Genomic DNA, 13,326 nt, shown 5'->3' with positions numbered 1-13,326 from the left:
GACCTGAATGTATGTAGAAATAAATATGTAATAAATTTACATAAATAATAAATGTAAATTTTGATTATATATAATATCAAAATTTAGTACTCCAAATTTGTTTAGCGTGTTATTATTTTTTGTAAAATGTTTATTTAAAGCGGCAATATAATTGTTATTATTTATTTACTGCCTAGCTGTGCATCGCGGTTTCACCCACGAAATAAAACGGTTAACTTAGCGATTCATTTTGAAAAAAGTTGCCTATTTGGCTATTTCATTAAATATTTGTTATAATTTACCTTTGAAAAAATAACTGACAGAAGACAATCGAATTTATAATATAAGAATTGACGACTTACCTATTTAAATGACTTATTATTTATAATTCATGTATATACAATGTTTGCAATGTTAAAAACATATTGCTCTATATTTAAAAACGTCTGCCCGGGTAAAGCCCGGGCGAAGCTAATTATTCATAAAAGTACGTCTTGTCAAGAAGATGTTCCTTTTATGGTAGTTAATGAGACAAGTTTGTATCGAGGAAAATCTTTGAAAATTCTTTTGAATATAATAGAGAAAATGTCGGAAGTATTATTAAAATCTCGAGAAATATAACTCTGTAACTCGTGTAACTTTTTATGTTTTCTCATCTTTTCCTTATACATAACTAGCTTTCCGCCCGCGGTTTTGCCCGCTTTGTTTAATAAATTATATACTAAAACTTTCCTCTTGAATCAGTCTATCTATTTAAAAAATACATCAAAATCTGCTGCGTAAAAATCTAAGCATACATACATACACTCTGAAAGTGACTTTGTTTTATACTATGTAGTGATTTGACTTTATTTAGTAGGTTATCTTTAAAAAAAATTATATGACCTAAGTATGCCTATTTACTAGGCATTATATCATGCAATCTAACGTGAATCTAACTGATTTAGTTAACGTAATCGAGGTGAGGGCTTACGTAGATTTTAGTCACGTAACTTCGCCGCCATTACTAGCACTAAAACCTAAAACCTCGTTGACCTAGGTACTTAAACTTAGTTACTAGGTATTAATTACTACATTTTAAAACGTAATGAATAGGATTAGTATTTATTAGTTACTACGCTATTTATTTGTATAAAACTGAAATTATATAACAGGTTAATTCAAATGTGCAATAAATTAATTAACATTAAAGGCTTTGTTTTAAAAGTATTTTATTTTGTTAGACTTGTCGTATTTTTAAAGAGACTTATTCAATACACTATTTATTCTTCATTAATAGATATTACAAAGAAAAGTAAAATAATGTGAAATTCTACGTCTCCTGGTAGGGAAGATGCATTTTACGTGCTTTCCGAATCAACTTTCTTCACTGACTATTAGTAAAAAGTTAAGCCAGACTTTTTTGTGAATCACCCGGGCATCGAACCCGAGACGCTTCGAAATTGGCGATAACCACTTCGCCAAGGAATAGGATAGTGGTAAAAGTTGAATTAAGTAGGTATAGTACAAAAGAAGAAAAAATATTTAAATATGTTGTATATTTTACATTTATCACCACACATAACAATGTGTGAAAATAAATCAGAACTAACACATTAACATTGACCTTTAAAAGATAGCATTAAAGTTATGATTCCATTTTAATAATTCAGACATGGAACACGAAGCATTCCCTAAGCTAAGCCGTGTAGGTGCGACATAAAATCAATATGGCTGTCAGGGAATGTATGTACCGTGATTGAGCAAATTTTAATGATATTATCTCAATTTGAAAGATACACATAGACCCTTGTTTTACTGGCCCTTTTAATTTGATTTGTCTTGTTAAGGTTTTTGATAATTCGCCTGTCGTATTTTGCTGGGTTCCAAGGTTCAAGTTAAATATTAAATGTCAACCCTGTTTAGAAACAAGTACCTAAATTTTGTAAAATGGATTAACTTTTGTGTGAGTAAATGGCACGTACCTATCTAATTAAAATTATCTAAGCCAACAAAAAAAACATTCTAATATATTTAACATTCAGATTAATATAGTAAATGTGTTTTTATATTGCCTTTAAAAAATAGAGAAATGATCTTGCATTTTTTTTTTCGTAAAAATATATTCAAGTAATGAACAACTTAGTATTCAAAATATGTTTTATAGAGAAAATTAATCAAAAATCAATCATGAAACATAATGATAGTTCAATGTCTTAAGAAATATAGTGTACCTACAAGTTGCCAAAGATACTTGGCACAGATTTAAGAAAACAATATCATTGTTCTATCCATTAGTACGTAATAACGCACCTCCAGCGCTCCAGAAATCTTTGGGGTCACATTACATAGCTAAAATATCAAGAATCGGGCTCTTTTTAGGTCGGGGGAGCTGTTAATCCTTGTCCCTTTGTCTCTGCCCAGAAGGTCGCGTTTCGCGCGACACCGTTACATAATACGTTAATGCCACGGAGCACAAATTCCCAGGGACCAAGATCGATGCCGCTGCGTTGTATCTGGTTTTTTCGGACACTATACCAACCGGGAGGGGTGAACGAACGGGGTTATGTAAGGCCGATCGATAGCACGCGACTGCGCGCACCCCGGCACTACCCTCGCTCGCATAATCGCTCGCGCGGGCCGCCTCATCGGACGTGCCGTATTTTATTTTACCGCGTTTTGTTTCCCTTTCGTTCTTTCCGTTTATGATTTAAAGCCACCATGTCGAAGGGCGACACCGAACAACAGAACGGCTCCGGCGAGGAGTCCAAGACGAACCTGATCATCAACTATCTGCCCCAGAGCATGACGCAGGAGGAAATCAGGAGTCTCTTCTCCAGTATCGGCGAGGTGGAGTCGTGCAAGCTGATACGCAACAAGGGGGCGGCGTTCCCGGACGCGCTCAACCATGCGCTGCACGGCGGCGGCCAGAGCCTCGGCTACGCCTTTGTAAACTACCACCGCCCTGAAGACGCGGAGAAGGCGATTGCCACCCTCAACGGCCTCCGCCTACAGAACAAGACAATCAAGGTATCGTACGCTCGGCCCAGCAGCGAGGCCATCAAAGGCGCCAACCTATACGTATCAGGGCTGCCGAAGACAATGACACAATCAGAACTAGAGCGGCTGTTTAGCCCGTACGGCCGCATTATCACATCGAGAATACTCTGCGAGAATTCTGGCGGAAGACCGTTCACTGGAGGAGAACAAGGCCTATCTAAAGGCGTGGGATTCATCAGATTCGACCAGCGCGTCGAAGCGGAACGCGCTATTCAGGAGCTGAACGGAACAGTGCCAAAAGGAGCATCGGAACCGATCACAGTGAAGTTCGCCAACAACCCGAGCAACAACGGCAAGGCGCTGGCCCCGCTGGCCGCGTACCTGCCGGCCGCGCTGCGCTTCCCCGCCCCGCTCGGCCGCTTCAACTCAGGCAAGTCTCTACTCGCTATAAACAAAGGCCTGCAGCGGTACAGCCCGCTGGCCGGCGAGCTGCTCGGCGGCGTGTTGCCGGGCGCCGTGGGCTCCGAGTGGTGCATTTTTGTTTACAACCTAGCCCCGGAAACAGAGGAGAATGTGCTCTGGCAACTGTTTGGACCCTTCGGTGCCGTCCAGAGCGTGAAAGTGATACGCGACCTGCAGACCAACAAGTGCAAAGGCTACGGGTTCATCACAATGACGAATTACGACGAAGCCGTCGTCGCCATACAGTCCCTGAACGGGTACACGCTCGGAAACAGAGTACTGCAGGTCAGTTTCAAGACGAACAAAATCAAGACGATCTAAATCGTCGAGACACGGCCTAGCCGGCGCTAGGACGGCACTGCAGGCGCGCACCCATACATACATAGTACAGGCCCAGCCACGACACAGCACTCTTCAACGTGTCTTCCTGAATAGACGACCCCAGCGGTCATTTTGTATGTTATTTGTAAAGTGTAATCGATTAAGCTCATCGGCTCTTTGTTCGACGATCGCCATTTTCCTCGAGAGAAACTGGGTTAAGTGTTACGGAAATCAAAATGGCGGAGCGCTTCTGCGCAGGTCCGGATGAAATGGCGGCCGCTGAATGGAGACGGAGCGCGCAATAATAAGTTAAGGTGTGCATCAAATGCTAATCGGACAACCAAACATATTAAATAGTCAATAACATTGTGACAATCGACTTCGCTTATGAAAGGTTGTGGTTATCGAGAAATAGTTTTCGATTATAAATAAAATAATTAGCAATAATAGCTCTATGCTATGCTCCATTTTAGGCGTCATATCTTAACTTCGGTCACGAATCAAATTTGCCAAAATATTTCGACACGGCGTAGGTCTGTCGCTCTCTGTAACAACGGTTCGGCCGTCCGCCTCCGCGAGGCGAGCATTAAATAGTGTTATTGTTAAAGATTGGAAAATATATATTATCTATACGTATATTTTAATCATAATATATTAATCTAATTAAGGATGAGAACTAATCAAAAACTGTGATAGGTTTTGATAAAATTTTAAAAATAAACTTGAAAGATCACGGGATGAGCTGACGGCGTCGGTTTACCATCCTCAGCAAGTCGCGTGGCATGCGTGCGAGCACCAGCGGGCCCGAGCGTTCACCGGCGGAGTAGGTTAAGTAGTTTTTGAAAAGTTTTGCGATGTCTACAATCGGATGCAAGGTGACAATCGGTAAGCAATCGGTACACGCAATCCCAGGAAGACGGGAAAATCGATTCAGCTGTTCGCTCGGGGGCCGGGCGGGCGGCGGAGGGCGGAGCTCGAGCCCCGCGCAGCTATGTGGCAGGGCGGGGGGGCGGTGTGGTGGAGGGAAGGGGGGACAGGAGGGGGGGACGCCTCAGGCCGCCGAGTGTGGCGCGTTCTTAGAACAATGGTGCATGCTAGTTCGTAATGATGTCGTTCGCAAATAATCGATATCTAAACATATGATCGGTACCTGCTATTATAATTGTATGGATGCGACCCTGCGTCTATTCGAAGTAGGCTTTAATTGTCTTAGTTTAAATGGAAATTTGTAAATAGATAAAAAAAATATATAAAATAGTATCTCGCCGCGTCCCTACGCAGTACGCGTTATGCAATCAACCACAAACTTCAACCCGACAAAGACCTAATGAACATCGAACTTGAATAGAGATAATATCGTGCCGTCCTAACGACCCTACGATTTTTGTAAAAAAATATATACTTAATATATGTAAAAACAGTTTTGTAAACATTTCAAGATATTAACTAATAACTAATAGGTACGGATTACATACCAAAGATGGAGATTTAAAATTTACAAGTATTTATATATTTATTATAAATGTAAAACGTGCAATAACTCATAGACAGTAATTTAATAAAAATATATTAAATAAATGAACTCGAAGAGACGTCGGTGGAGCGGACTATCTTCGTGGTAGATCCGACTGTTTGTTTACTATTTATTGTAAACCTTGTTTGACCGAGCTAGCCACTTAACTTTCTTTCATTAATTCAAATTGAAAAAAAAACGCTTACTTTGATCCAGCTTGAAAATGCTTAACATTCCATTTTAGTCTTAATACGTTTAATTATTAGAATACATTTGTATTAATTTAGAAAAATTGAGAGTTACCTTTTTTGAAACACGATTGAATCATTAAGAAAAAAACATCAGTGTCTATGGCATAAATGTCGTTATGTGTCATTAAATGACAGATGGGTTTCTTAATAATTCCGTTCCGTTTCACGTAAATCGTTTGATTTAATTTTAATATTGAAACGTAAGGTTGGAGATGAGATGATGTGAGCGAGGTGGTCGTGTGAAGCACAAGTATTGAGATAATTAATATTATTAGTAGTACCGTCTTTAGGTTAATAGTTGTTGTGTTTTGTGTTGTTTTGTCTCAGCATAAATAACTATTTCAACTATTCTAGTCATTTGAGGGACGGTGGTAAAGTAACTTTAAGAATAGTTGGAGTCAAATTAATGTTGACGATTAAGTCTTCATAATTTTTGGATATTATTTGTTTAGATTTACTCATTAATTTAGTGTACGTGCAATTAATTGTATTTTATATGTCTCGATTAGGTGTGCATTTAACTTATTTAATATAATTTATGTATTTTTAAATTATTACGGTTTGGTAAGGTTATTAATAATTTAATAGGGAAAATATATCGAGCGTTCATTTCTTAAGTATTGGGAACGGTTGTATGGTGTGGAAAATTCTTTGAAAACACATTTTTGTAATTGTTTCGTGTTAATTCCATTCAGTTGATATTATTTGGCGATATTAAGGTAAAGAGATATGTCTTTTAGATCGAAACAAAAACACCAAAATATATAATTACTCATCGACTTTTTAGATAATAAATATTGATAATTGTGAACGTGCAGCGTATTTTGGAATGAAGTGTTGATTAAGCTCACGATTAGGTAATGTCACTGTACTTTAGTAGAATGCATAGAAATCTAAATAACAAGACACATAGAAGGGCTATAATGTCATAATTCGTATGAAAACCGCTGTCGCCAAAATCAACACATTCAAACCGAAAGCTAAACAGTACACACAAGTAAACTATGCCTTTTATTGGACAGCTTGATTTTAGTGAAAACTAACTTATCTATTAAATTAAGCTTTTGAATATGTATCCTAACGCACGAATTTACGGTTTGTTTTAGAATAACATCCCTAAGTATATGAGACTTTTTGCTCCAATACGAACAAACGTGATAATAAGAATGGTCGACTGTGTCATTCATTGTTATTTCGATTACTATGGTGACACTCGTAATACTTGTAAATATTCTATATTTTTAAGGAAAAACGGCATTATTTCTAAAAAAAAATATTTTCCGATGAAATATTATTCCTTTATAAGTATAACTACAACTTGTGGAAGAATTTCCGCAATGGGAATTGCTGAAACACACCATGTATACACTCATACGTCTCCAGAGCAACTGAACAGTGACGAATGCACTGGTGATGTGCAAATCACCTGAGTGGCGACAAGGTCACGCACGCTTACGACTTCTAGTGTCTTGTTATTTAGATTTCTATGGTAGAATGTTTTGTGCGTCCCCTCTCTACTTTTCGGACGTTATTAATAAAAATTAATAATAATGATAATAAATTATTAATAGTGCTCAATAGCTTAGAGGGCACGAGCCTGATTTTAGAATAAAACTGGAGAAGCAATAATTATTATAAATGTGAATTTTTAACCGATACACACGGGTAGGTATGCTACAATATAATTAACTTAATATTTTTATATGTATTTTAAATATACTGTAATTCATATCTTCATAGATATAAGCGGGTGACTCACAAAACGTTCTACTAATTACGTAAACACAGTTTTTATAACTATCGGTCGCTTGATAACTAAAACCTTTTTGATTGCACCGCGTTAAATTGACATTTAAACAATGGCGGAAAAATACTTGAACCGATAGTTATAGAAGCATATAATATAGGTGTTATATCTTCAAAAATATTGCTTAATATATTTGCAGATAATTAACATCCATCGTAAAGAACCCCATCAAGTGACAAGGAATATAATCATACCTAATAATATTATCAATAGCATAACGGCTACTTTTTGAACGGTGTTTTGATGCATTTTTTATGAAATTGAATAAAAAAAATTAATTAAAAAATAAACTTAATTATTGGCATTTCCGAAACAATACTAATACGCATAGGCTAATTAACATTGAGGCTGTGAAATTAGCGAAAATAATAAAGAATACACGTCGTGGCGAATGTTTAAATAAAGGTATGGCGTAAGAATAAAATCACAGAATGAAAGAGTATATTTTTTAAGAATTTGGTAGAAATGCGATGTGAGAGTTGAGCTTTCGCGTTGCCTTGCGCGTTGCCGCGTTTTTTGTATTTGACATTGACACCTGTCAGCCATCAAGGTATAGCCACGTTCCATTTCACTCAGATATCATTTCTATCTCTTTTTTCTGTGCATAAAATCCCGCGTACAAACCAAAAATATTTTGGCTCATATTTGATAAGTAAATCAATTAAATGAATTCCGATGACAGTGCGCAAACAGTTTAATGTCCAAAACGGTGGGAGATGTAGCATTTTCTACGCAGTTAGCTTATGGTGATGTGTAAGTGATAAGGAATGGCCTTATTCTCGGGCATAAGCACAAATACAAACCGTGGCCGAGTCTTACGTCATTCTAAATAGTTAAGACACAAAGAAGAATTATCGAAATCTTCCATAGAGAATAATTAAGGAGCTGCGTGGGAGTGTTTCGATTCTGTGTCGAACGATGCGATGTCTAGTCAAATGCTCAATTTTAAATTGCATTCGTATCGAGTTGTGGAATCGAGATATTTCCCACGCTATAATTCGAGACATCGATTAAATGTGTTACTATTCCTACATATGTCACATACTAGTGAGATTTGCACATTCAACGGTTACGGCTATATTGTTGTAAAATTATTAAAATAAAATGCGTTTGCTCATCAAGTACTTCCTTGTCTTTTGGATCCGTTTCTCTAGTCTTTAGCTTTTGACGTAATTTGATAATAGTTTTATAAAGTATAGCCAGGATCGTCCATGATTCCCTTGACTATTAAATTTGCGGAAACAGTTTGGAATGGAGGGGGTTTATTGCAGCCGATTCGCTGACAGGTCATTAACTCAATACTCGACCTTACAATATGATAGAATCATTTGGCAGGTCTGTCTTGTGTCCGGAATAGTCCAAACCATATCCTGTCTCCGCCAAATCATTATAGACAGTGAAAATAAACTGAAGTGGAAATATTGTAATCGTGCGTAAAATTATGAAGCGAGACAAAACGCTAATCAACAAGATTGGAATAAATAAGTAAATAAACAGGCTTCGGAGCATCGGGTGTTAACCGAACCGTTTCGAATTTAATGTGAAAAAAAAAATATAAATAATAAAAAAATATCATGTAATATCGATTTCACTGTCTATTTATTAGGTTACTTTCGGTGTTGTTTCCTCTTTTGCATAACGGTTGGTTCCCATTTCGTACAAATCTATGAAATGTAGGTATATTTTGATCTAAAATATGTAAGCTGTATAGGGTATCGTTCCAGCACATCTCAGGTCCGCGATAGCTAGAAATATATAAAAACCTGATGAAATTGTTCAAATCTTAGTTACGTTTTATGAAGCTAAAGGATTCCATCCTGAAATCGACTGTTATATCTAGGTATTATGAGGTATTCGCGCGAAATGTCCTGGAACACTTAAAACGGGTATAAATAGCAGCGGGGTGGGAGCGAACCGAACGTTATGCAACGTAGCTTGTGATACTTACAGTAGTGTACATTCGTATCCGCCGATCACAACAGGACGACAAGGTTGACATATTATGACGAGTGAACCCCAAATTACTCGGGTAAGACTAGCTAATAATTAGAAAATGCATCGTAAGATAAATTAGATCTCAAAAGAGTATTGTCTAAGTGCCATATCACACTAGCGGATTGCGAGCGGTTTCAAAGCGGAGCGGGTGCGCAACGAATACGTTGCGGGCGCGCAACGAACACGCCGCGGTTGCGCAGCGAATTCGTTGCGGACGCGTCATTTTGTATACTCTCGCACAAAAGCCAGCCCTTCCGCCTTGCCTAACTTCCATTCAATATTTCCATCGTTTCTGTAGCACTCAATTTTTTAACCGTACTGTGGAAATGCACTTACTTAACAGTTAACTAAAGATGTAATAACAACTGGAGTTGTTAAAAAAAGGTGCTATAAAATTGAATTACTAGGACTTTTAGAATGTACCATACATTCCAAAAGTATGTAACGACTGACCAGTATAATCTCTCCCATAGCAACGTATGTTATAAAGAGATTTTGTGAACCTAATTATGAGCAAAGTGATAGTGAGTTGCTGGTTGCTTGATAAAATTTTCTATTCACTGCTATTTATCTAATAATAAGATAGCCCTGTTTTAGTTAAGGAGCTTTAACATTTATTTCACTAATGAACTTTCTTAATGAGCAATTAAGTTATCTGATTGCATTTCGACCAAGATTTAATAGATAAAACAATACCCTAAACATTAACATGTTATGAAACTCGTAAAAAATAATGATCTCATAATTATTATACTATCACAAGTTATAAGTAACAACCAGCACGGATTCCATTTTGTTAATGAGTGTACATGACTGCGACGTAAACGTTGCGCATCTGCCACGCGTCCGCAACGAATTCGCTGCGCAACCGCAACGTATTCGTTGCGCACCCGCTCCGCTTTGAAACCGCTCGCAATCCGCTAGTGTGATATGTCACTAAGTATTTTACCGACTCCAAAGTAAACTAGAAGCAATCAAATATGTGTCAGCCGATTTTCCTGTTTAGCTCGCTGACTCTTTGATACGAATACGTATTTTATAAAATGTCGAAAATTTTGAAAAAAAAAACTTTAAGATCTTCCGGTATTTAAATCAATGTTCGCATTTCGTTCGTCTATTTATGATTATTAATAAGGTAGGTGTCTGTGTTGGTATTAACAGATTTAGTTGATATGTTATATGATATTGTAAAACGGAACGCAATCGCGACAACCTAACCTCGAATTAGTCGTAAAATTAAAAGCAATTGTATCTAAATTGGCGGGAAACGGTTGTGCGATTGGGTTCCGGATATTTAGGTGTCTCTATATTATTGTGTCTGTTTAAACCGTTACCTCTTCTTCATTATAGCTTTTGTGGAGATATTTGATTTGCACAAGAAACAGTAGAGAACTTAAGACAGAGGCTAAACCTGACCGTCTTGTTTTAGAGGAATCTGCTGCTCCGCGGCAGGGACTGAGTGTTTCATCTCATTTTAGTGTTACCATACACGTGGTGAAGCTATATGCTATAGATAATATAATTATACATAGGAAAATGATACTTACCATCTTCCAAATGAGATGAAATACTCAGAAATTTCCAATGACGCAGTTTTAGTGTCGTCTTAGACTAAATGTTGTTCCCAATATTTTGTAAGCCAGCGGTTTTCCAAAATAACATTCGACCCTAAACGGGTTTAAAATGAATTAATAAATGTATTTTGGAAAACCGCCTCAGCCGTTCTTACTTTCAAGTTCGGTATAGAAATTTTTAAAAAATACTCATTCCTAAAATAAGGCATTATTAACCAAATATTTACATCTGTAGTGGTTACTTGGCTGTTTTAAGTAATTATTCATTAATTAATATTTTTCACGTACTTTATGTGTCTATAATTATTAATTTATTGGAATTAATTATAATTGAAAAAAAAAATAAAGAAAAAATTGTCACATTCTCTTCACTTTTTACAATAGTTTTTACAATATGATATTTAATATCCTCAATGGTTGTAACTATACATTTCTTGTTCTAAATATATAAAAAACCCGAATTTTGGTCATTTTATTTATCACCTCTCCTTTAAATTAGTTAGTTACTTACTTTTAAAAGATTAGATATAGTGTTGATGGGGACGACGAGCTTAGACTTAGGTAAGTACTAGATACACTGAAATAGGAATTAAAAAAAAATGTTTTTGAACAACATCTTACTGTGCAATGTGCATAGCTAACTAATATTATAATTAATGGCAAAGCGAATGAGATTGATAGAACTAGAAACTTTTCATCAAATGTTTTCACTCGCTCACGTTCGAAAAGGACAAGAACATTATGGCTGAAAACCCTTAACGAAATACGCAGGTATTTATACAGGCATTTTTTAGCATTAACTATGGATTCTAGAACAAAAAAATATAAACACCACACTGCATTTCCTCTTAAACTTTGCTTTATCGTAAAAAAGAGAATCAATGTACTTGAAAAAAATTGATGACTGAGCAAAACTGGGACACGAATCTTATATATAAAAATGAATCGCAAAATGTGTTGGTAAGCGCATAACTCGAGAACGGCTGAACCGATTTCGATAATTCTTTTTTTATTATATTCCTTGAAGTACGAGGATGGTTCTTATGTAGAGAAAACGTAAACATGTACCACGGGCGAAGCCGGGGCGGACCGCTAGTATTCAATAAGATAGAGTATAACTTATTAACTGATCTTTTTGCTCGTTACCTTTTACCGTGGTTGTCTGGAAGAGATCACTATTAAGTGATAAGGCCGCCAAATTAATTGTACTCTGTTCTATCTCTATGGCTGATAAACATACATATATAATTTTAAATAAAAACTTATAGAGATAATTAGCCTCCACAATTATGTACCACGGGCGAAGCCGGGGCGGACCGCTAGTTTTAAATAAAGTCTATAATATAAAAAATGAATTGCAAAATGTGTTGGTATTTAAGCGCATAACTCGAGAATGGCTGAACCGATTTCGTTAATAAGATTTACACTATAAAACGCTTGTCATTACACGCTTTATATTATTAGCTTCACCTGTATGTTTGTTTGTTTGTAACCGACTTCTTTGGGCGCGATTTTGACCCACTTTAAACGGCCAGATTTCGTTCGAAAACTTTGTAGATTTATTGAGGACCGATGACAATACACTAATTTGATAAAATTTTCTATTTTTTAGTTCGGTTTTCTATAAAAAGCGTGTTTTTTAGTTTTTTTTAACTATTATTTATTTTACAACAAGCCTTTTTCGTAACAAAAACAGCAGTAACTCAAAACTATCATCAATTGCATACTAGATATACGCGACGATTTTCAACCCTCACCCTTATCTAACCCTAGGGGCTAATTAATTATTGACGGATTTATGCGAATCGACATAAAAAGACAATAAAACCAACGAGCCGACCGTCTGTCTGTTACTTATCGGATTATTGAGTTTTTAAGTAGATTAATATTTTGGAATGAAGAACCGACTTCATTTCTAAGTAGGTATACTTTTTTATTTAAGATGGATAGGTTAATAATTAATATTTAATATCATGATTTAAGGAAAAAAAATTTGAATTTAAGTTTAGATATTTATTTTTAAATTAAAAAAGAGCGTTTGCGCCAAGCACACGTGTCAGAAGTGAAACTTTTGCAATATTCTAACTTCTAAGATCGTCGCCTTACTCCATGACGTGTCGGCAATGTCATGACGCTGATATTTTACTATCAACGCGCCTTAAGAAGTTTCACTTCTAAAAACAACTTTAACAATAAATAAAGTATTAGATAGTGTATTAAAATATCGAATACGTCTACTACCTACTATTTTTATAGAGAATAACTAAATTGATTGTTACAACGATGTAGAGCCGGCAAATTAACTTTAAGCACAGACTAATAATAATATACTACGTATACACTTTAACTAAAGAAAAACACTTGTATTCAACTTATCTTTTGCCTGGATTTAAGTCTAGGTCTTCTTTTAAGAAGACTACAAGAGCTAGCTGAACTTGAGTAACT

At 36.2% G+C, this 13,326-nt stretch overlaps 1 protein-coding gene across 1 annotated transcript; it reads left to right on the top strand.

The window, feature by feature from the left end:
- Positions 1 to 2,603: 2,603 nt before the first annotated feature.
- LOC149478541 (ELAV-like protein 4) lies at positions 2,604 to 6,383 on the top strand. The gene has a single exon (XM_089709363.1). It carries the CDS (start codon positions 2,680 to 2,682, stop codon positions 3,739 to 3,741), a length of 1,062 nt encoding a protein of 353 aa, XP_089565489.1. The 5' UTR covers positions 2,604 to 2,679; the 3' UTR covers positions 3,742 to 6,383.
- The last annotated feature ends 6,943 nt before the right edge of the window (positions 6,384 to 13,326 follow it).

The sequence above is a fragment of the Colias philodice genome, chromosome 22, assembly GCF_061535455.1.
Source record: "Colias philodice isolate Cphi_HAF_F1 chromosome 22, ilColPhil1 Martin Lab GWU primary, whole genome shotgun sequence".
NCBI lineage: Eukaryota > Metazoa > Arthropoda > Insecta > Lepidoptera > Pieridae > Colias > Colias philodice.
The sequence above is the reverse complement of the archived record's forward strand: the minus strand, read 5'-3'. Positions and strand labels throughout refer to the sequence as shown.

Coding starts and splice junctions, on each gene's coding strand:
- LOC149478541 (XM_089709363.1), top strand. CDS start 2,680: ATGTCGAAGGGCGACACCGAACAACAGAACGGCTCCGGCGAGGAGTCC.